The sequence below is a fragment of the Xenopus laevis genome, chromosome 9_10L (genome assembly GCF_017654675.1).
Source record: "Xenopus laevis strain J_2021 chromosome 9_10L, Xenopus_laevis_v10.1, whole genome shotgun sequence".
Lineage (NCBI taxonomy): Eukaryota > Metazoa > Chordata > Amphibia > Anura > Pipidae > Xenopus > Xenopus laevis.
The window spans coordinates 131612767-131638064 of record NC_054387.1 but is presented as its reverse complement, the minus strand read 5'-3'; the positions used below and the strand labels follow the sequence as shown (position 1 = coordinate 131638064).

Sequence of the window (25298 nt, the reverse complement as noted above, 5' to 3'; positions counted from 1 at the left end):
TAACCATGAAGTTTAAACAGAACAACAAATAGGAAGTGTTGACAAGTGCTATAAGCCACACATTATCTGTCCATGAAGTGCTGCTTATTTATAGCCAACAGTCTTTGCATAGGGGATAATGCATACAGGGCAAATAGATTGAGCTTAACTGTCATATTATTGACCCCATTCCAAGCTAACTTCCTCTTTGTACAGATGAAGAAGGCAGAAGGGAATGTGTACAAATCCAGGACATTCTAGTATTAACAAAAATATTCATTCTAAGAGGCATATGGGAAACTGCAAGGTCTTTGGAATTCGGGAATAATTTGTATCTCAACAGGGTTTGATCATAAAGGAATGACTTATGATAGATAGAGATTGATATTATAATATGAATAGATATTTTTTGGGGCAGATTTATCAAAGGGTCGAATAGTCAATTAGAATTCAAATTTTCAAGTTTAAAAATTCACACATTTTAATTTGAATCCCCCTATTTGAATGCAAATTCCAATGTGAGATGTATCACAACTCGACCATGGAAACAGTTCTAATTTGAATATTCGCCACCTAAAACCTGCCGAGTTCATGTACAAGTCAGCGGCAGAGCTCCGCTGAGCTATTTGGAGATGTTAATAGCCTTCCTGACATTACAGGTTTTTTTTTTGGGAGAAAGTTTTTCCAATACAAATTGAATACAATTCGAATTTCCGACCCATTCGATCGAATATTAGCCATTTTAATTTTTTTAAATAACCTCCCAGTTGAATTGTATAGTATATTGTAATTTTTAAAAACTCACATGAATTTTGAAATTCGACCTTTGATAAATGGGCCGCCCCGAGAGACAAAAAGACACAATGATAGTATAGAAATGTTAATAATAATGAGCCACTGTCCGGATAAAATGCATTTTATCTTTTTCCACAGACAGAAGAGCTTTGTTTGATGAAATGCTACAACAGCTTTGTGTGGAAAAGTATAAAATATTTAATCTACGCCTTGCAGAAATCCTTGAGATTGGAGAAGTGAGTATAAAGAGAATTGCTCTCCAGAGGATAGAAGATATCCCATGGTATTTTCTACAGAATTTAATTGCTCTGAATGGCACGGCGAGGAACACCAGACTTGCCAAGCAAACCATTGACATGAGACTGAGCAGCGTTCAAGATGAGGATGCTGATTTTATAGGTGAAACAGACAACACCAACTCAATTCATCCTTTAGATGTCCTTTGTGTTCTTCTTCATTGTTCTGATGTTTTTTTGCAACAGGAGATATTATCTAAAATGGCCATGTGCCAATTTGCTCTACCTCTCCTCCTTCCATCGATCGATGGTTTAGAGTCAACATTCATGTTGTGGGCAATGTGGAACATTGTCAAGAGGTGGAGACCCCAATCATTAGCGGAAAGTAAAGGCTGCAGAGAAGAGAACCTGGTGCTCATTACCATGCCAACCTTTTCCTTTTTGAGAATGGGGAAATGCAATCTATCCAAGTCAAGAGTCCTAAATAAGATTCTTAGCCCAGTTCAACAAAATCATGATTTCTTTGTGCATCAAAATATGGAAGGTGGGAATGTTTCAAGGAAAATCTCTGATGGATTGGTGGAAATTTCCTGGTATTTTCCAGGAGGAAGAGAAAATTCTGATATTTTCCCAGAACCCGTCGCATTTACTAATTTAAGGGGAGACCTAAAGTCTAACTGGAGCCAGTTCTCTTTTTTAGCACGAGTTTCTTCAGCTGTGTTTATCATTACAGAATCCATTAATGAGCAAGATTATGAACTTTTAACAAACATAAATAGTGTAAATACACACTACTTCTTTATCATTGTGCCTTCCTCGCAAAGTGTCAGCGTAGAGACTCAAAAATACATAAAAATGCTATACCCAGTTCTGAAAATAAGCAGAAAGAACGTCTTGGTGATGAACAGTTCAGTGAACGAGGCAGAATTAGTAAAGCAATTACAAATGGTCATCACTGAGCTCATGGCAAATGCTCCACATGCTATGAATCTTGAGGACATGTCACAAGTTGTCACATCCATTGGAATACATGTCGATGAGAACTCAGAGGAGCTTCAGAAAGCAAAAAGACTTGCCCAGGAAATTGTCATTAATATAGATGATGTGGTGGAATATAAAAGGAAGACAATGAGACTGCAGGGGGATCTCTGGAAAGAATTAGCTCAACTAGAGAAGGAAATTTGTAGAATGAAACGACAAGGAAGTGAAAACTCAGAAGATTACAGAGCAAAGCTTGTGAGAAAATGCTCTGAAATTCGTATGCTTCAAAGGGGACATGATTTGCCTGATGGCATGCTCAAATTCATAACAGCCATCACCTCTTTACCTCAGGTGGAGAAACATTTCTTCTTGAAATGGCTAAAATTTTATCTGGACTCAATTGGAAGACATTATCTTTATGCGCTGCAGACGGAATACAAAGAGAGCTGCCACGCATTCTCCGGTAATCTTGACCAGTTAAAACGATTAGATCAGAGAATATCAAACAGCTCCTTGGGAGTGGAGCACTTTCTACGAGAGCTAGGGCAGTTTTACGAAGCCGGAAATTCTATTGCAAATGATGGTATCAAAGGGGAAACATTTAAAAAATTTAGCAGACTCCCAGGGATTGCTGCAGACCTCCTCCTAGATGGGTTCCCATTGGAGTTGATAGATGGTGATGCCTCCAATATTCCCTTGCATTGGGTAACAGACATTCTAGATGAGTTGAATAACAAGACAGGAAAAAAATGCAGAATGAGTGTAATCACTGTATTGGGAGTGCAGAGTACAGGGAAATCCACCCTTCTCAACACCATGTTTGGGTTGCAGTTTCCTGTGGCCAGTGGACGATGCACACGAGGAGCTTTCATGACACTGATTAAGGTGAAAAAAAACATCCAGAATGATGTCGGCTGTGAATTTATTTTGGTGATCGATACTGAAGGACTGAAGGCTCCAGAACTGGCTTCTTTGGAGAATACTTTTGAACATGACAATGAGTTGGCAACTCTAGTAGTTGGGTTGAGTGACATCACCATAATTAACATGGCCATGGAAAATACAACAGAAATGAAAGATATTTTACAGATTGTAGTTCATGCATTCCTTAGAATGAAAGAAATAGGAAAGAAGCCAAACTGCCAGTTTGTGCATCAAAACGTGAGTGATGTGACTGCTCATGAAAAGAACATGAGGGACAGAAAGAGAATTGTGGAACAGTTGGATGAGATGACCAAAGCAGCAGCAAGAATGGAAGAGAATAACAATGTCCAAAAGTTCTCTGACATCATGGACTACAATGTTAATGAACACAGTTGGTATATTCCCGGTTTGTGGCATGGAGTCCCACCAATGGCTTCGGTAAACACAGGATACAGTGAAAATATTTTTGAATTAAAGAAACACCTAATTGAAATCATGAAGAAACAAAACAAACATAGAAAGCCTCAGACCATTTCTGAGTTTCTGAAATGGATGAAAAGCTTGTGGAACGCTGTGAAATATGAGAAATTCATATTCAGCTTCCGAAACAGCCTTGTGGCAGAAGCTTATAACCTGCTTTCAGTAAAATACTCAGAGCTGGAGTGGAACTTCCGAAAAAAGATGCATAACTGGTTGACTGAGGCAGAAAACCTAGTTAGGAATCAGACAGCCGAAATATTATTAGACCCAGAAATGTGTATAGATTTGAAATACACCATGTGCTGTGTCTTACATGAACAAGAGATGATCATGACAGAGTCACTAGAGAAGTATTTTGAGAATGAAGAAAACCATGCCCATCTAGTAGAGAGGTACAGAGAAGATTTCTTCAGAAGCATTAAGATTCTTAGGAATGAACTTCAGGTTTATTTAAGTAATAAATGTGAAGAAGTGATTCGCGTTCAAAAAGGGAAACATGAGATCAAACTAGTCCAGGAGAAATATTTACAGACCATCGAAGAGAAGGCCATCAGCCTCTTGGAAATGTGCAGAAGTGTAAAACACAAACTCACTGACCAAGAGCTAGAGTCAGAATTTGATGTGATGTGGAATAACACATTATTGGGGCTGCACATGGGTACCTTAAACAAAAGGAACATCAGTCAAGAAATGTTGGACCAAATTAGAAAGGACATGAGACACAAAGCCGGGTATGTAACTGAGAAGCTCAATGACGTAAAGAGTTTAGCAGAGTATGGACATAATTGCTTTATCATGGACAAGAAGTATTTTCAAAGCAGATGGTATGATAATGTACCTGAAAGCTATCATTACGAGTACTGGAATAAAGTAAATGTTCTTGCTGTCTCCTTGGTGGACACATGCAGTAGCCATGCTTCTCAACTAGCTGGCACACTGGAAGATTATGACCAGACATATTGCCAAGAATTGCTAAATGTCATAAACAACCGACTTAATCAGAAAGATGTGAAAGGTCTCCACCTTTCACCTCTGTTTGAGACCGACTTGAAACTCATTGTCTTAAGCAGGGCAGCACCACTCTTCCAGAAGACTCACAATCGCTTTATTCAAGAAAACAACCCAAAGTTCTTCCTTGAAAGGCTGAGGCCTCAATATTTCTCTACCTTTAAAAACATATACCAAGAGAAGGATGAATCTCAAATCCGAGCTCTGAAATTCTGTGAGATTTGCCTTAAACCAGCCTTAACTGAATACGTTTTCAGGAATCTAGGAGGCAAAATAGTTGAAGACATCTTAACTGGTAGTGACTCCATGAGATACAGCAGCAGGACCTTCTTTCAGTTCACCTTACTAAAGGAGCTTCTGGAAGATAAAACATTCTCTCAGTATGTAAAATACACTAATCACTATGAGATTTTTGTAAAAAAATGGATATTTAAGTATATAATAGAGAAATATAAGAAACCTGAAAGCTTAATTTCCTTAAGAGCACGCATCATTTCAGGCATCACAAGGAAGATCCGAGATGTCCTTAGAGATCCAAAGGTCTTTTACACCACGGATGTGTCAAGCTGCTTAAAAATGTTCTGTGAGATGTTAAAAAAAGACCTGGTGATTTCACAGAATGAACTGAAAGTGGTCATCTTTAAAAGCACGGCATCCGCCGCACAGTTTTCAGCAGATATCGAGGCTTTTCTAGATGATATAGAAAGGCAAACTGCAACAGAATTTAAATACTTCTCCATAGAAGCTGTACTCTCCAAGGCAACACTCAAACCTCAGGATGAATTGTTTAAGAAGGTCTTTGGATGTGGAAAGTTGTGCCCATTTTGCAAAGTCCCCTGTGAAGCCGGAGCTACTGACCACAAGGAACACTTTGCCTCTGTCCATCGCCCTCAGGGCCTAGGATCATATCGATATATAAAAACGAAAGTTCTCTCTCATTCCATATGCACCACGGATGTGGTGGGAAACAGCACATTCCAAAGTTCTGATACTGACTGGAAGCCACATCCTTACAAAGAATACCGCAAAATTTATCCAGATTGGGTCATTCAACCGGATCCTACTATCGGTGCTTCCGATTATTGGAAATTTGTCTTTAAAGAGTTTAATAAGGAGTTTGCAGAACATTATATTGCCAGATTGGCTGATATTTCAGAAGACTGGTATTCAATCACCAAACAGCAGGCTCTTGAAAGTTTAAAAATATCATTCAATATGCAATAAGAAAAGAAAGACAACAGTTATAAGGGGCCGATTCATCAAGCTCGAGTGAAGGATTCGAAGTAAAAAAACTTCGAATTTCAAAGTGTTTTTTGGGCTACTTCGACCATCGAATGGGCTACTTCGACCTTCGACTACGACTACGACTTCGAATCGAAGGATTCTAACTAAAAATCGTTCGACTATTTGACCATTCGATAGTCGAAGTACTGTCTCTTTAAAAAAAACTTCGACCCCCTAGTTCGGCAGATAAAAGCTACCGAAGTCAATGTTAGCCTATGGGGAAGGTCCCCATAGGCTTGCCTAACTTTTTTTGATCGAAGGATATTCCTTCGATCGTTGGATTAAAATCCTTCGAATCGTTCGGTTCGAAGGATTTAATCGTTCGATCGAAGGAATAATCCTTCGATCGTTTGATCGTAGCATTTGCGCTAAATCCTTCGACTTCGAATATCGAAGTCGAAGGATTTCAATTCCTAGTCGAATATCGAGGGTTAATTAACCCTCGATATTCGACCCTTGATGAATCGGCCCCTTAAAGTGAATTAAGTACTATTATCCTAGAGATCCATTACTGCATCAAAACTAGCATCCTTAGTTTTTAATGGAATTCCTGTTAATTTATACTGTTTTAATTTCTCAGTTGCAGTTTTCAACCCAGTCTTTTAAATACAAAGCTCTTTGCCACGGGAAGAAGTAACACAAAAGCAATTATATACTGTACATATTTTTATTGGGAAATGTAAGATGCCTTCAACCTTAATGTATAAAATATTCTGTTTAACTTTCAAATAAACCTTAACTGTGCTTTTCTTTTGTCTTTTAATTTTTTGTTTTTGTTTAATAAATTACAGAACTTGTTAATATTGAGTGCTATTCGTATATCTACCAGGGAGCTGTTACCTTTCCATTGTTCAGATGATGGGCTGATGGGGGCAAAGGGACAAGGGTGCTGTCACTCCAACTTGCAGTGCAGCAGTAAAGAGTGACTGAATTTTATCAGAGCACAAACTGACATGACTGAGGGCACCTGGGAAACTAACAACAGACTGTTGAAAAGTGGATAGAAAGAATCCAAGTACAGATCTTTTATTATTTCAAATTGACGAAGGGGTGAGTGTTCCTGCTTTTGGCCCAATATGAGATCATTTGGAAGCAGGAAAAGAAACTTGGAGAATGTTTTAAGGGCCAGATTTAATTAGATGAAAAACAATTACCTCCTTAATCAATTTCAGATTGTCCCATAGAGTCAGATGCAATTTAAAGAGAAACACCTTATTTCCCCAGTTATCACATGAAAATTATATTGGAGTCCAGGGGAAACACTGGAAATGAATTGGGAGAAAATTAATAAATCTCGACCAATAAACCATAAAATAACATTATATCATTGATTTGAATCTGGACCATTATTGGTGATTGGATGGCATATAGAACATCAACTATTAAAACAAAGAGCTCCATCATGGAAATATGATAATTTGTAGGAAATATTGGTTGACAGATTGGCCATGCATGTTAAGATGCCAGTCAGGAACCAGTGAGGAACATCCTATGCTACTACTGATCTATTGTTGATAAACTATATTTTCTCATTGATCTGCCCCATTATTGGTGATTGTATGGCATATAGAACATCAACCATTGGCACAAAGAGCTCCAACATGGAAATATTATCATTTGTAGGAAAGATTGGTTGGCAGATTGGCCATGTATGTTAAGATGCCAGTCAAGAACCAGTGAGGAACATCCTATGCTACTATTGATCTATTTTTGATAAACTTTATTTTCTCATTGATCTGCTCCATTATTGGTGATTGTATGTCATATAGAACATCAACCAGTGACACAAAGATCTCTATCATGGAAATATGATCATTTGTAGGAAAGATTGGTTGGCAGATTGGCCATGTATGTTAAGATGCCAGTCAAGAACCAGTGAGGAACATCCTATGCTACTATTGATCTATTTTTGATAAACTTTATTTTCTCATTGATCTGGCCCATTATTGGTGATTGTATGGCATATAGAACATCAACCACTGACACAAAGATCTCTATCATGGAAATATGATCATTTGTAGGAAAGATTGTTTGGCAGATTGGCCATACATGTGAATATTGCCAGTCAGGAACCAGTGAGGAACATCCTATGCTACTATTGATCTATTCTTGATAAATTATATTTTCTCATTGATCTGGCCCATTATTGGTGATTGTATGGCATATAGAACATCAACCACTGACACAAAGATCTCCATCATGGAAATATGATCATTTGTTGGAAAGATTGATTGGCAGATTGGCCATACACGTGAATATTGCCAGTCAGGAACCAATCAGGAACATCCTATGCTACTATTGATCTATTGTTATCATTAATTGACTATGTACTGTACCTACGGATATCATTTGCTAAAACCAACCCATCCTTTTTTTTTTTTTAAACCTGTCCGATCAAAGCAACTACTGATATCCATGACACGAGGCAGACACGTGTCCCAAAAATCAAAAATATAATTCTAATAATTGAATCAAAACTAAAGAGGATTAATGAGTGGATGGGTGGAGACTCAGATTTAGATGCAAGAGTATGGGCAGCCGTACTATATGAATCATCAGTACTCTCGATATTAACACAATTATATTTACATTTAAACTGACCGCAATGGAATACACTGCTTTATCTTTGAAACACACACGAACACTTGTTGGACTTTCCACCGTAGAATAAAATACTGAATCAGGAGCTCTGTGAGTGCGAGAGAAGATGAGAACTTCATGTTCATGAAGAAGGTCACTGCCCTGTAGTTGTACGGATGGAGTGTGACATTGTTGTGGAATATAGAACACAGCTAAATAGGCAGGTAAATAGGGAAGGATATTAATAAACATTGGCACATATACTGTAGCACATGTTCCAGATGGAATCCTCACAAATCTGCCAAGAAATAATTTTCAGGTCAGCTGGTAATTAAAGAGAATTCTGGTGCCAAGTTTTAATGGAATGCAATTTAGACTGTACAAATCTGCCCTGGGTGGTTTTTAAAACTGAGGAGACTAAAGGGAATGTGGCCAAAAAAAAAGCAAATATAATATAATAAATATTAATAACAAAATAAAGAATGAATTCAGTTTCCTTGTGATTAAAGAGAAACTCCACCGCCATTTTTTTTGCATAGTAAGAGAAAATGTAATTCCAATAATAACCAGTTATCCAATATATTGTCTGTACTGCTAATTCCGACTCTTGAAGGTGTGTAGAGGAAGCAAGCTGATTAACAGCTCAGTTCCTGAATTATTCCATCAATATTTGAATGAACTCTGCAGAGAAACAAAGGGATTTTCAGGTCGAATTTGCGCCATAAATATTTCTGATTGGCCCTTGCTGCAGACTGGGGCGTCCAGGGCCCACCAGTACTGGGACTTCCAGGGCCCTCCTAGTGAATGCAGGGGCCCTTATACTGGCATCCGTCATACCCTTCCCTCCATGGGAAGCTACTGGGGCATCTTTGGAGACACAGATCTTTACTGCTAAAGGACTGTGGTTGCCTTCGGCTGGTAAGAAAGCACAAAACATAATGTTTAACATTTCTAGCTACTTCTTTATTTAGGCTTTAGTTTCCCTTTTAACTGTTTAATTCAATTGAATCTTATACATATTTAAACATTAGGATGGTTCAAACTTCTCCTCACAAATATATTTCACTTGCCCGTGTTAGTCACATAGTTCCGCCCCCACCGATATAATTCTGTGTACGTCTGTCCTGCCCCAACACTTCCTCTGCACTCGTTCCTACACACTTCAGTCTGGTTTGGCGAGTCTGTGCTGTTGTGGAAATTCCCCGAGCAGGTTTTTCCTCCATGAACAGCATTTTATGGACACGGGTTATAACATCGGAACATTTCAGGGTTGTGTCAATATGTGCAAGAACCTTGTCTCCACCCCAAGCCAAGACTTCTTTCCAGGTTCAGATTTGATCAGAATCTTAGTGCTTAGACCACCACTGTCCAGACCCTTAAAGTTATGTGTTGTTAAAGCTCTGGACATGTGAAGGTCACACCTTTCTCTCAGACCATCAAATGGGCCCCACTGCTGAGGGGACTGGAGGAATGGATTTCATGCTGCTTATACACTCACCTCCATTTACATGGGAACCTGGTGGTCCTTAAAACAATAGATTTATCAATGGATCTTGATGGTACAGATGCTACAGCACTTGATCATTGCAAGATGCTAGGCACCAGCTGTTAAAGTCAGTGGTTCACAATCAGTGGTCATAACCCCAGTGTGGTCATAGACTTAATGTACAAAGTCTCCTTTGTTATGAGCCTATATACTGGAGAACCTACAAAAATGGATTCTAATGCCTTACTAACCCTTCTGTTCTCCCTCATGGAGCTTACACTTCACTACTACATGAACCTAGATTATGTTTCTGAACTGAACATAAGAGTTAACCTAACAATAACTAGTCATATGGTCCTTCATCCACTATTTCCATTGAGGTAGACCTCACCCAATGGTCTTTGCTAAGGCCTTCCTTTCCACAGGGTTCCAGCATCGTCCAGTATTGGACTGGGCCGGCGGGGCACTGGGAAAAAAAATCCAGTGAACCCCAGCCCTCATGGGCCCCCTCAACCGAACACCACTGCCCAGGAAGGGGTGCCACTTTTTTTGGAAAAAATCTTCCTATACATTTAGATTGGGGGTCAAGTATCATCTTTACCGGTCAGGCCAGTAAAATACTTGCCAGGTGGCAACCCTATGCCCAGGGTCTGTGGGCCCCACACCTCACTTCTGACCCATGTCTGTGTTTGCTGACAACTGCGGGACCAATAGGAGGAGAGAGGAGGAGGTACATGGTGGGATGGCAATTTGTGATCCAGGAAGGACCGTTGCCTTCCTCCTTGCCATAGCCTGTGGGCCCCCCATACCCCATTGTTGGCCAGGATCTGTGGGACCACCACCTCACCCCTACTGCTGGCTGAGATCTGTCACCCCCAGCTGGCTAAGATCCATGGACTGGGAGGAGAGAGAAGGTAAACAATTTGTGTTTGGGGTGGTGAAGTTCACAAAGGGGTGAGGGTTTCAGCCTTTAAGATGATGGCTTTGGTGGGCCCTGGACTGTATCTCTTTCCAAAGGACATACCTACACCTGGATAGGCTCCACCTCCTCCCACACATTGCAACCCCCGCCCAGGTCTATGTTGGCCTCCCAAACTGGATGGAAACTGTTAACCAAAGCCATTCAGTTAATAAGTGTGCTGTTTACTATCCTAAATACACCTGCTTGAAGATCCTTTAGGTTGAGATTTGGAGAGAACAATTATCTGTTAATTATTAATTATCAGCTATTTACATCAGAGATTATACACCATCAACATGAGTCCCTGCTCCAGTGAACTGAAAAAAAAACCCATAATCACTTCTCTATATTAGACACTGGTCTGCAGGAACAGTTTACTCGGAGGTAATATGAAGGGATGCCTTTAATCTATGGCAGAGTAGGTAAACAGAATTCAGCAGGAACAGCCCCCTAAGTTTGCTCATAGTCTGTACAGAGAGATCCCATAAAACTATGGCAGCATAGGTATTCCTCTGTACTAAGGACAATTCAGCAGGAACAGCCCCCTAAGTTTGCTCATAGTCTGTACAGAGAGATCCCATAAAACTATGGCAGCATAGGTATTCCTCTGTACTAAGGACAATTCAGCAGGAACAGCCCCCTAAGTTTGCTCATAGTCTGTACAGAGAGATCCCATAAAACTATGGCAGCATAGGTATTCCCCTGTACTAAGCACAATTCAGCAGGAACAGTCCCCTAAGTTTGCTCATAGTCTGTACAGAGAAATCCCATAAAACTATGGCAGCATAGGTATTCCCTGTACTAAGCACAATTCAGCAGGAACAGTCCCCTAAGTTTGCTCATAGTCTGTACAGAGAAATCCCATAAAACTATGGCAGCATAGGTATTCCCTGTACTAAGCACAATTCAGCAGGAACAGTCCCTAAGTTTGCTCATAGTCTGTACAGAGAGATCAGATAAAACTATGGCAGCATAGGTATTCCCCTGTACTAAGCACAATTCAGCAGGAACAGGCCCTAACAGGCAAGGTAGAGCTGGTCATGAGTGTTTGAAAGATCTTTATAAAAAGCTAGGGAAACCCTAACACAAATATCATTGAAATCGTAAATATTTCCTTTTAGCAGCAAAGTTTTCAGTGAGTCTCACTCTGTTGCCATTTAAACCTCCCCCACGTCTTTAATAGAAGAGGTAATTTCCCATGTGATGAAAAAAAACCAGCTGACTGTATTTTCTGCTGTAAAAGATTTCCAGCCCTCACTTCCGGCTGCAGACTGAGAAAGAGAAGAGACTGCATGTGACAGAGACAGACTGAGAAAGAGAAGAAACTGCGTGTGACAGAGACAGACTGAGAAAGAGCAGAGACTGCGTGTGACAGAGAGACTGAGAAAGAGAATAGACTGCGTGTGACAGAGACAGACTGAGAAAGAGAAGAGACTGCATGTGACAGAGACAGACTGAGAAAGAGAAGAGACTGCGTGTGACAGAGACAGACTGAGAAAGAGCAGAGACTGCGTGTGACAGAGAGACTGAGAAAGAGAAGAGACTGCGTGTGACAGAGACAGACTGAGAAAGAGAAGAGACTGCGTGTGACAGAGACAGACTGAGAAAGAGAAGAGACTGCATGTGACAGAGACAGACTGAGAAAGAGAAGAGACTGCGTGTGACAGAGACAGACTGAGAAAGAGCAGAGACTGCATGTGACAGAGACAGACTGAGAAAGAGAAGAGACTGCATGTGACAGAGACAGGCTGCTGAGACAGAGACTGCTGGGTCTGCCTGGGACAGGTACAACAAGACAGATACAGAGACACCCCTGCTGGGTCTGCCTGGGACAGAGACAGGCAGGTGAGACAGAAACAGAGAGTCTGCCTGGGACAGGTACAAAAAGAGAGAGACATCACCGCTGGGTCTAACTGGGACAGAGACAGGCGGCTGAGGCAGAAACAGAGAGTCTGCCTGGGACAGGTACAAAAAGACAGAGACATCACCGCTGGGTCTAACTGGGACAGAGACAGGCAGCTGAGGCAGAAACAGAGGATCTGCCTGGGACAGGTACAGAAAGACTGGGACAGAGACTGGAGGGGACATCAGAGGCCAATAGGACAGTAACTGGATCCAGCAGGAAAGCTTAGCAGAAAAGGCAGCTGCTATAGAAAAGAGGAAGAAAGAAGTAGAAGAGTATGTAATTACATAAAGGAGAGAGTCGGAGAGGAAAGTAAACTGTCTCATCCAGGTGAGTAGGAAAAAATCTATTGTTACATGTCTTCTATGAACGTGTTGTCCCCTGTCCCCTTTCTTGCAAATAGCTCGGGACTGCACTGAGCAGATACAGTACATGGGACTCTCGAAGAACAAGAATTTCCAGCCAATTGTTGCTCTGCTACTTCATGGTTCCTTCTTAGGGTCGGAGCCTGATCTTATATTGGGAATGGGTCCAAACAGAACACCAGCGCTTAAAGGGGAGGTTCACCTTAAAATTAAAGAGATACTGACACCAGAAAACAAACATTATTAATATCTATCATCACATTATCTTTGAATGCTATTTATAATTCTGATATAAAAGTATTTGCCGGATGCTTTTACATTACCTTTCTTATCCCTGTGTTCCTGTATGAGGGGGCTGCCATCTTTGTGCCGCAGGAGTCGGTTAGCATCAGAAACTCTAACTGACAAATTGAGAAGGGACAGTCAGATTCAGGAACAATTACTTACAAAAAACTATCAATGAGAAATGATCAATGTGACCTATAGGTAAATTTTCATGTAGATTAATATTTAAAAATTAAAATTTTGTGTCACTATCACTTTAACGTTTAGCATGTTATAGAATTGTTTATTCTAAGTAACTTTTCCATTGGGCTTTATTTTTTCTTCTATTTATAGATTTTAAAGGATAAGTAAACCTTTAAAATAAGTGGATGTGAAATTGATGAGGGGGCTATTCTAAGCACTTTTGCAAAGTACATTCATTATTTATTTTGTTTTTATACCAAAATATTAAAGGATATATGTACTGTTAATATGAATTGATTTTGTTACAACAGGGTCACCTGCTGGTCAGTTTCCCACCAGTCTGACCACCAAGTAGTCAAGGAAGTTGTCAGGAGAAAGAAAGAGGCTGCTCTGATGTTCTTCTGCTTAGGAAAACAATTAGAAACCTTTCTCAAATCTTTCCTAAGCAGAAGAACATCAGAGCAGCCTCTTTCTTTCTCCTGACAACTTCCTTGACTACTTGGTGGTCAGACTGGTGGGAAACTGACCAGCAGGTGGCGCTGTTGTAACAAAATTCATTCATATTAACAGTACATGTATCCCTTAATATGTTGGAATGAAAACAAAATAAATAATGAATATACATTGCAAAAGTGCTTAGAATTGCCCCTCGTCAATTTTACATTCACTTATTTAAAGTTTTACTTATCCTTTAAATTATTTCTAATTCTCAGTCATTCTAACTTTGAAATTGGGGTCACCGACTCCGACACCTTAAAAAAAACCAAACAAATGCTCTGTAAGGCTACAATTCTATCATTACGGCTACTTTTTATTACAGGGCCTCTCCTATTCATATTCCAGCCTCTCATTTAAATCAGTGCCTGGTTGCTAGGGGAATTTGGACCCTAGCAACCAGGTAGCTGCACTTATTCCGAGCCGGGGAGCTGCTGCATAAGAAGCTGAATAACTCGGAAGCCCGAAATAATAATTATAAACAATGAATTGCATGTTGTTTTAGAACATTGTGTCGACAGTTAATTTAAAGGGAACAACGTCTTTAAACTGGGCTTCGGTGTCTGAGACTTTTTGTTTCATAGTGAATTAGTGAATGAAAATCCCCTGAGAATCACTTCCCCAGTCAAGAGAAAAACTTCAGTTAGTCTAAAAAAGGAGAAGTAAAGGGGTCACCACCCAAACGTTTATTATAGATCACAGGGTTGCGCTATACAACCCCAAGCTGACTCCTTGTTTGGCTGCTACTGATATAGAGGAGAAACTTCACAAGGGGACCTTTAGTAATACACAGGGCAGGGGATATTTAGTAATACACAGGGCAGGGGATATTTAGTAATACACAGGGCAGGGGATATTTAGTAATACACAGGGCAGGGGACATTTAGTAATACACAGGGCAGGGGATATTTAGTAATACACAGGGCAGGGGACATTTAGTAATACACAGGGCAGGGGATATTTAGTAATACACAGGGCAGGGGACCTTTAGTAATACACAGGGCAGGGGATATTTAGTAATACACAGGGCAGGGGATATTTAGTAATACACAGGGCAGGGGATATTTAGTAATACACAGGGCAGGGGACATTTAGTAATACACAGGGCAGGGGACATTTAGTAATACACAGGGCAGGGGACATTTAGTAATACACAGGGCAGGGGACCTTTAGTAATACACAGGGCAGGGGATATTTAGTAATACACAGGGCAGGGGACCTTTAGTAATACACAGGGCAGGGGATATTTAGTAATACACAGGGCAGGGTACATTTAGTAATACACAGGGCAGGGGACATTTAGTAATACACAGGGCAGGGTACATTTAGTAATACACAGGGCAGGGGACATTTAGTAATACACAGGGCAGGGGACATTTAGTAATACACATGGCAGGGGATATTTAGTAATACACAGGGCAGGGGACATTTAGTAATACACAGGGCAGGGGACATTTAGTAATACACAGGGCAGGGGATATTTAGTAATACACAGGGCAGGGGATATTTAGTAATACACAGGGCAGGGGACATTTAGTAATACACAGGGCAGGGGACATTTAGTAATACACAGGGCAGGGGATATTTAGTAATACACAGGGCAGGGGACATTTAGTAATACACAGGGCAGGGGATATTTAGTAATACACAGGGCAGGGGATATTTAGTAATACACAGGGCAGGGGATATTTAGTAATACACAGGGCAGGGGATATTTAGTAATACACAGGGCAGGGGACATTTAGTAATACACATGGCAGGGGACATTTAGTAATACACAGGGCAGGGGACATTTAGTAATACACAGGGCAGGGGATATTTAGTAATACACAGATGGAGAGGTTGTGGTTCTGGAGTGATTACACCATATGTACAAGAATGTAACGAACTTCCGCAGTGAAATAAACCCGAAACCTTTGCTCTTACCTCTATTGTGACTCATGAAACCACTCTCACTTCCCTGTGCTATCAGTGTGCGTGTTACTGCTCTGTAAGAATTCCCTGTATATATCAATATATATTCCAACCGCAGGGAAAGTCGAGCCTGTGAGTCTGACCTTCTTACAACAGCTGGAAGCGGTGGATACAGTACATAGCTTCAAGGAAGGGTCGGATGCAATTCGGAGACGGCTTCTTCTTTCTTCCCCAGACTTAGTGAGTTTTTTATCTGTGAAACTGCCACACTTCCAGGGGCCCAGTATGGACAGTCGCGACATCCTCGATTATTCCCTGTTGGAGCTGCAGGACGTGGAGAAAGACTTTGAATCAGACTGGATCGGAAATGGGGAGACTCCTTATGAAATGGACCGGTGAGTTAACCTTGAAATTAACTTTTAGTATGTTATAGAATCGCTAATTCTAAGCAACTTTTCAATGGGTCTTCATTTTTTTTTTATTTGTTATAGTTTTTGAATTATTTCTTATTTTCAGCTTTCAAATGGGGGTCGCTGACCCCATCTAAAAAAACAAAACAAATGCACTGTATATCTACATTTATTGCTACTGTTTACTACTCATATTTCTATTCAGGCCTCTCCCATTCATACGCCAGTCTCTCATTCATATCAATGCATGGTTGCTAGGGTGATTTGGACCCTAGCAACCAGATGGCTGAAACTGGAGAGAGAATAAAAAGTTCAATACTTCAATTATTCAATTGCAAATTGTCTCAGAATATCACTCTTTACATCATATTAAAAGTTAATTTAACGGTGAACAACCCCTCTTAATGAAGGGAAGAACACAGGGCTAATTAGAAGATGCAGTTAAAGGGGTGGTTTGCCTTTTAGTTAACTTTTAGTATGTTATAAAATGCTTAATTCTAAGCAGCTTTTCAATTGGTCTTTATTACTATTTTTTTATAGCTTTATTACTTGTCTTCTTATTTTTCTGACTTTTTCTAACTTTCAATTGGGGGTCACTGACCCCAGCAGCCGAATAAACAAATGCTTTGTGAGGCTACAATCTCATTGCTATTGCTCCTTTTTATGACTTGTTTTTTCTATTCAGCTCCTCTTCTATTCGTATACTGGACTCTCATTTAAACCGCTCCCTGGTTGCCAAGGTAATTTGAGCCCTTGGGCAACCCGATAACTGCTGAAATTCCAAACTGGTTTAGTTAAATATTTTTTAAAAAAATAATAGAAAAGAAAGACCAATTGCAAATTGTTTTAGGATATTACTAGATCATACTAAAAGTTAACTGGAAGACAGTGTATACGTGTAAGAGCATGGTCAGCACATAAGCTTCATTTGATTGGCTGATGACTTTCTCCTCCCATGAATATGCAGTGTCGGTGGTACAGCCCCTGAGGTTCCGATGGGCGGGGACAGGCTGGACTCTGAAGGGCAGAGGACTGTGATCACGGAAAGTATGTCTGTCACTTCTTCAGACGAGGAGAAACTCCAACTGCTGAACAAGAACACGGAGCTGCGCCGACTCAATGCAGAGGTGGCTCCCTCTCTTTTTGTAAAATTCCTGGCGTCTGTCGGTAACAGTGGGTGGGGCCCCAGAAAGAACTGGGATACAATGATTTGGGCAGCAGTCCTGTCCTGCTTTATGGCTGAGATTCTTACTGAGCTGAGCAAACAGAACTAATTCTTATTGATTCAGATTCACTGAAGGGTTAAGCATGAGAGGGGTCCCACAATCACCCTGTTACTATGAGTGTGTATAACAGGAACACAGGTACCTGTATAGAGCCCGGTGCAAGAGTCCTGCAGTGGGTCGGGTGACTGCAGATTACCCGCAAAAAAAAATCAGGCTCCCTGCGGAATGTGGGTAGGGTTTTCAGGTGCGGGTATAGATGTGGGTCGCGGGTCTGCTGATTGCGGGTCGGGTTGCGGATTTCATCTAAATTTCTTATCTTATGTTAAATTGTTTATATTGCTTGTTTCTGCCCCCACCCACTTTTGATGATGTCACTTCTGGTTTGCAGCAACACCACTTCCTGTTTGATGGTGGTCAGCGGGTTGTGTATAAGGCAGTTGTGGGTCCAGGTTGGTTAGCGGATCAAAGTGGGTAAATATGCGGGTTGCGGTTCGGGTCGCAGGCTGCGGGTCCAGGTCGAGTCCGGGTCTTCGAAATTGGTTTCGCACTGGACTCTACCCCGTGCTATATAGATTGAGGTGCTGGGCCAGTATCAATATTTTGGTTTTCCTTTGCAGTTGATGAAACTGAATCAGCAGTGGGATGAGATCTATCGGAACACCACGCAGAACCTGCAGCACACGGCGCGGGCCCTACAGAGTGAGGTGCACAGCCTGAGGCAGCACATTGACAAGCTCAGCGTCAAATTGGAACATGAACAGGTGAGTACGGGTCCAGTTGGTCTACTTATTTATGGAGAGTAGATATATATAGATGTGCTGGAGCCTAATTGGTGGATAGGGCAACTGAAGCAGAAGTAACCAAGGAACAAAGGAGGACTTGCATGATGTAGACCTTGATATTGTCAGGCTATTGCAGATATCCCACCTAGAACATGGTATGGCCTATTCACTAACGCAGCATTCAATTACACCACTTCAGTCACCAATCAGGTAGTACGTTTAGTGGTAGCTAACCAATCAATGCAGTTATCTGATTGGTGAACATGGATGGAAATAACCCAACAGTGTGGTCCTAGTTCAAGACTAAAGCTGGCCATTCATATGGAGATCCCCCTTGTTTGGTGAGGTCGGACCTTGAGGTGGGTGATATCGGACTGATCCGACCTTGGGCCCTAGAGCCCAACTATTGGATCATAACAAGGAGAAAATGGGCAGTTGGATCAAAGAATGCATCAAAAAACTTCTGACGGGATTTTTAAGTCCAGCCGATCGACATCGGCCAACTTTCAGCCAGATATCAATTGGGGAAGCTCGTTGTAGGGCCCCATATACCGAGCGATAAAGTTGCCAGATTATATCTGCCCGTGTTTGGGGCCTTAAGTAATGGACCCTATGAGTTACCCTATGAGTTACCTAGAAGTTCTGCTCATGCACAAGGTAGGAGGCACAAGGCAGATTACTGTGTGGTGCTCGACTAATATCACAGAACTTAATTGACTCCTAGAGAAAGAAGGGCCACTAGTTGCCATGTCTCTGTTTCTCCACAGCACAAACGAGAGTTCTATGAGAATTCGTTGCTTCAGGAGATGAAGAGGAACCAAAAGCTTCAGGAAGACGTCCGGCGCCTGGAGAGAGCTCTGCACTACAAGGTCCTGTCCCAGCGGGGCCCCCATAGTGTAAGCACATCAGGCAGTTGGCGCAATGTCTACCTTTGGAACCTCAGGGGCGGGGCTTTGCAAGGAGGCAGCAAGTTAATGCAACCGGAATTCTCATGCAAACTTGTACGCTGAGTAAATCAGTGGCATTACTGCTGGGGAGCTGGGTTGGTTGCACACAACACTAGCATTTACACTACTGTATATTAGATTATTGTACATGGATGTGTTATCAACCTACTAACACATGATACACCAAATATCCATAAAGTGGTACCATCTGTATAGCACCAGGGGATAGTACTGCAAATATCTTCACGTGTACCTATCACATATTTCTTTCTTACTGTCCACCAGGCTGCAAGTATCTCCAGAGCTCACAGCCAATCAGATCTTTCCTCTACAAGCCACACTGCCTTCATGCCGCCCCACCCGACTTACAAAAGTAGTCCATCTCAGCCTGAAGAGAAACCAGGGCAGGTTCCCAAAAGTCACAAACCTGCACGGAACACACAGTCTACAGGGAGCATCTCCCGAAGCAGCCAGTACAGTCTTGGCCAAAGCCTGAACATCACCAACACTGAGCAGGACGTCAGTCAGCTGAAGGACCAACTCAAAGCTCTGAAATGTCAGGTAACAGACACCGTCACTTCACCTGCCCACCCCATTGTACATTAATGTTCTGATAAATACCTGTGTGATGCACCGTGTGCTCTTTACAATAACCTCTAACATTATATAAACAAATTGTATCTCTCCCTACTATACCTGCTATCTCACAGTCACACTCCCTTCCCAGAGACTATTATCCACTGTTACTATAGGCACCATCTCTCCCTACTATACCTGCTATCCCACAGTCACACTCCCTTCCCAGGAGACTATTATTCCACTGTTACTATAGGCACCATCTCTCCCTACTATACCTGCTATCCCGCAGTCACACTCCCTTCCCAGAGGACTATTATCCACTGTTACTATAGGCACCATCTCTCCCTACTATACCTGCTATCCCACAGTCACACTCCCTTCCCAGAGACTATTATCCACTGTTACTATAGACACATCTCTCCCTACTATACTGCTATCCAACAGTCACACTCCCTTCCCAGAAACTATTATCCACTGTTACTATAGGCCAGCATCTCTCCCTACTATACCTGCTATCCCACAGTCACACTCCTTCCAGAGACTATTATCCACTGTTACTATAGACACATCTCTCCCTACTATACCTGCTATCCCACGGTCACACTCCCTTCCCAGAGACTATTATCCACTGTTACTATAGACACCGATCTCTCCCTACTATACTGCTATCCCACAGTCACACCCTTCACTATACCTTGCCTTCCCTTCACACTCCTCTATCCCAGAGACTATTATCCATTACTATAGACTCCATCTCTCCCTACTATAAACCATCTACTCACTACTACCCTTCCCAGAGACTATTATCTCACTGTTACTGTAGACACCATTCTCTCCCCTATCAGACCCCACAGTCACACTCCCTTCCCAGAGACTATTATCCACTGTTACTATAGACACCATCTCTCCCTACTATAACCTGCTATCCCACGGTCACACTCCCTTCCAGAGTTACTTTATCCACTGTTACTGATAGACACATCTCTCCCTATATACCTGCTATCCCACGGTACACTTCCCTTCCCAGAGACTATTATCCACTGTTACTATAGACACCATCTCTCCCTACTATACCTGCTATCCACAGTCACACTCCTTCCCAGAGACTATTATCCACTGTTACTATAGCACCATCTCTCCCTACTATACCTGCTATCCCACAGTTACTCTCCCTTCCCAGAGACTATTATCCACTGTTACTATAGGCACCATCTCTCCCTACTATACCTGCTATCCACAGTTCACACTCCCTTCCCAGAGACTATTATCCACTGTTACTATAGGCACCATCTCTCCCTACTATACCTGCTATCCCACAGTTACTCTCCCTTCCCAGAGACTATTATCCACTGTTACTTATAGGCACCATCTCTCCCTACTATAGCCTGCTATGCCCACAGTCACACTCCCTTCCCAGGAGACTTTATCCACTGTTACTATAGGCACCACTCTCCCTACTATACCTGCTATCCCACAGTCACACTCCCTTCCCAGAGCTATTTATCCCACTATTAATATAGGCAACCATCTCTCCCTACTATACCTGCTAATCCCACAGTCACACTCCCTTCCCAGAGGACTATTATCCACTTGTTACTATAGGCCACCATCTCTCCCTACTATACCTGCTATCCCACAGTCACACTCCCTTCCCAGAGACTATTATCCCACTATGTACTATAGGCCACCATCTCTCCCTACTATAACCTGCTACCACAGTCACACTCCCTTCCCAGAGACTATTATCCACTTTTACTATAGGCACCATCTCTCCCTACTATACCTGCTATCCCACAGTCACACTTCCCTTCCCAGAGACTATTATCCACTGTTACTATAGGCACCATCTCTCCCTACTATACCTGCTATCCCACAGTCACACTCCCTTCCCAGAGACTATTATCCACTGTTTACTATAGCACCATCTCTCCCTACTATACCTGCTATCCCACAGTCACACTCCCTTCCCAGAGACTATTATCCACTGTTACTATAGGCACCATCTCTTCCCTACTATACCTGCTATCCACAGTCACACTCCCTTCCCAGAGACTATTATCCACTTGTTATATAGGCACCATCTCTCCCTACTATACCTGCTATCCCACAGTCACCCACTCCCTTCCCAGAGACTATTATCCACTGTTACTATACGCACCACCACTTACTGTCTCCACTATACCTGCTATCCCACAGTCACACTCCCTTCCCAGAGACTATTATCCACTGTTACTATAGGCAACCATCTCTCCCTACTATACCTGCTATCCACAGTCCACATCCCTTCCCAGAGACTATTATCCACTGTTACTATAGGCACCATCTCTCCCTACTAACTACTGCTATCCACAGTCACACTCCCTTCCCAGAGAATTATCCATGTTTTACTAATACGACACCATCTCTCCCTACTACTGCTATCCCACAGTCACACTCCTTCCCCAGAGACTATTATCCACTGTTACCTCACCATCTCTCCCTACTATACCTGCTATCCCACAGTCACACTCCCTTCCCAGAGACTATTATCCCCACTGTTAATATAGACCACATCTCTCCTACTATACCTGCTATCCCACAGTCAACTCCCTTCCAGAGACTAATTATCCACTGTTACTATCAGACACCATCTCTCCCTACTTACCTGCTATCCCACAGTCACACTCCCTTCCCAGAGACTATTATCCACTGTTACTATAGCACCATCTCTCCCTACTATACCTGCTATCCCACAGTCACACTCCCTTCCCAGAGACTATTATCCCACTGTTACTATAGACACATCTCTCCCTACTATACCTGCTATCCCACAGTCACACTCCCTTCCCAGAGACTATTATCCACTGTTACTATAGACACCATCTCTCCCTACTATACCTGCTATCCCACAGTCACACTCCCTTCCCAGAGACTATTATCCACTGTTACTATAGACACCATCTCTCCCTACTATACCTGCTATCCCACAGTCACACTCCCTTCCCAGAGACTATTATCCACTGTTACTATAGGCACCACCTCTCCCTACTATACCTGCTATCCCACAGTCACACTCCCTTCCCAGAGACTATTATCCACTGTTACTATAGACACCATCTCTCCCTACTATACCTGCTATCCCACAGTCACACTCCCTTCCCAGAGGACTATTATCCCACTGTTACTATAGACACATCTCTCCCCTACTATACCTGCTATCCCACAGTCACACTCCCTTCCCAGAGACTATTATCCACTGTTACTATAGGCCACCATCTCTCCCTACTATACCTGCTATCCCACAGTCACACTCCCTTCCCAGAGACTATTATCCACTGTTACTATAGGCACCATCTCTCCCTACTATACCTGCTATCCCACAGTCACACTCCCTTCCCAGAGACTATTATCCCACTGTTACTATAGGCACCATCTCTCCCTACTATACCTGAGGTTACAGAAGTTGTTACCCCACAGACAGAGATATACGCAGCCGATTACAAGACGGAACACTCAGACCGTGAGAGAATGAAGACAGAGAACAACAAGTTGAGACTAAAGGAGAGGGAGATGAGGGAGCAGATGCTGATCCTGCAGGAACAGGTAGGAGGCGCCAGTGAGTGTTGGGAGTATATTGGGGGGCAGGAGGTATAGGGGCTCCAGTGAGACACTGACTGACAGTTATTACATATAGTTATGAGAAAGGGTAGGGGCCATACAGTGCTGCTGCTATAGTAGAACATATATATACAGCAGGATAAAGGTTTCCTCTTCCTCACAGCTGAAGGTATACGAGGATGATTTCCGCAAAGAACGTTCCGATAAACAAGTTCTGCAGCGGCTCCTGAAGACTCGGAGCTCCGCCCATGAGCCAGTGCTGGTGCATCGCTGCAACAACGTGAGCCAACCCAAGGGGTCGCCAACAAGCAACGACACTGCATCTGGCACTAGAAGAAACAGCAGGGAACAGAGGGTGGTGGATGGGGAGGGGCAACAGTCACAATATTGTATAGGATACTAGCGGGGAACTCTTATTTCCTACCTAATTCATGCACAAGCATTTAAACGACATATTATATATATACAGGGTTATTTTATGGTCCTCTATATAAGATATTACTATATATGATATTAAATATCGTAAAATAAACATTATCTTTTTTAAATAAACGGCTATTTTCCCTTTATTCTTTCTACTAAAGCGAAAACGCATGGAATTTTGTTAAAAGGATATTTTCAAAAATACGTTGGAATTAGAGGTGTGTGGGTTGAGAAATTCTCGACCCGCACCTGACCCCCACCCGTCCCCTCCCAACCCGCACCCAAACCCTCCCAACCAGCGCAGCACACAGTTCCCCTCTATATATAGACCTGCTCCCGCACTGCAGTGATGTCACAAAAGTGGCAGGCGCAAATCTATAATTTTCGAGGCAGAAGCCGGCAGCTATAGGTCACAGATGGGGAGAGCAGAAGAAGAACTCAACCCAGACCCATCAGTGACACTAAGATTTTGGACATTTATATACTCTTGGCTTGAAATCACTGGAGGAACAGATGGAGCACCCTACTCAGCCATAGCCCAAATCTCTGCTTCTGTGCATGGGGAAGCTTGGGAGAAAAGGCTCATAACACGTATAAAAGATATATTAAGCATAATAGATATATATTGATCGGGTAACAAGGAGGTAGTAAACATATAAGGTAATACAGATAGAGAGATACATGTGACCAATACAGGAGCCTGATGGACGTTATTGTTTCTCTTTATACATCAAGTGCAGCACTGCACAAGTTAGCCTCACGAGATATTGCACTTGGGACCGTAATAAGTAGTGTAAATATTGCACTTGGACAGTAAAATAAAGTAGCTGCGTCAGATACTTGCAACTTGGACAGTATAAAAAGTAGTGTCAGAATATTGCAAATTTTGACAGTATAGTAAGTAGCCTCAGAATATTGCACTTGGACAGTACCTAAAGTAGCCCTCAGATATTGCACTTGGCAGTATCCAAGGTAGTGTCAGATATTGCCACTTGACAGTATAAGTAGCCTCAGATATTGCACTTGACGTTATATGAAGTAGTGTCAGATATTGCACTTGGACAGCTATAAAAGTAGCCTCAGATATTGCACTTGGACGTAATAAAGTAGCCTCAGATATTGCACTTGGACAGCTATAAAGTAGTGTAGATATGCACTTGGACAGTATACAGTAGCTCTCAGATATTGACTTGGACAGTATAAAGTAGCCTCAGATATTGCCACTGGACAGTAATAAAGTAGTTCCTGCAAAGTGGTATTGCATCTTGGAGCAGTATGACTTAGTACGACCCTCAGATTATTGCAGACTTGGACAGTATAAACGAAGTAGTGGTAACAGAATTGTCACTTGGACAGATATAAATAGCCTTCAAAAGTAGTGTCATCGTTGCACTTGGACAGTATAAAGGTAGTGCAGATATTGCATTAGGGACCCCACGCCTCTCCGACCCCCGCCATCCTCGCCAGCCCCAGAA

The 25298-nt window shown here is 42.1% G+C and overlaps 2 protein-coding genes across 2 annotated transcripts; both read left to right on the top strand.

Annotated features, from left to right (window-relative positions):
* The first annotated feature begins 924 nt into the window (after positions 1 to 924).
* LOC108703959 (up-regulator of cell proliferation) lies at positions 925 to 5656 on the top strand. Its single transcript, XM_018240270.2, has one exon. The coding sequence runs from the start codon at positions 936 to 938 to the stop codon at positions 5625 to 5627; it is 4692 nt and encodes a 1563-aa protein (XP_018095759.1). The 5' UTR covers positions 925 to 935; the 3' UTR covers positions 5628 to 5656.
* A 6727-nt stretch (positions 5657 to 12383) lies between these two features.
* Positions 12384 to 23948, top strand: LOC108703960. The gene is made up of 8 exons (XM_018240271.2): positions 12384 to 12947; positions 15978 to 16254; positions 17237 to 17396; positions 18113 to 18256; positions 19045 to 19173; positions 19510 to 19785; positions 23260 to 23385; positions 23564 to 23948. The coding sequence occupies exons 2-8, from the start codon at positions 16145 to 16147 to the stop codon at positions 23801 to 23803; spliced, it is 1185 nt and encodes a 394-aa protein (XP_018095760.1). The 5' UTR covers positions 12384 to 12947; positions 15978 to 16144; the 3' UTR covers positions 23804 to 23948.
* Positions 23949 to 25298: the final 1350 nt, after the last annotated feature.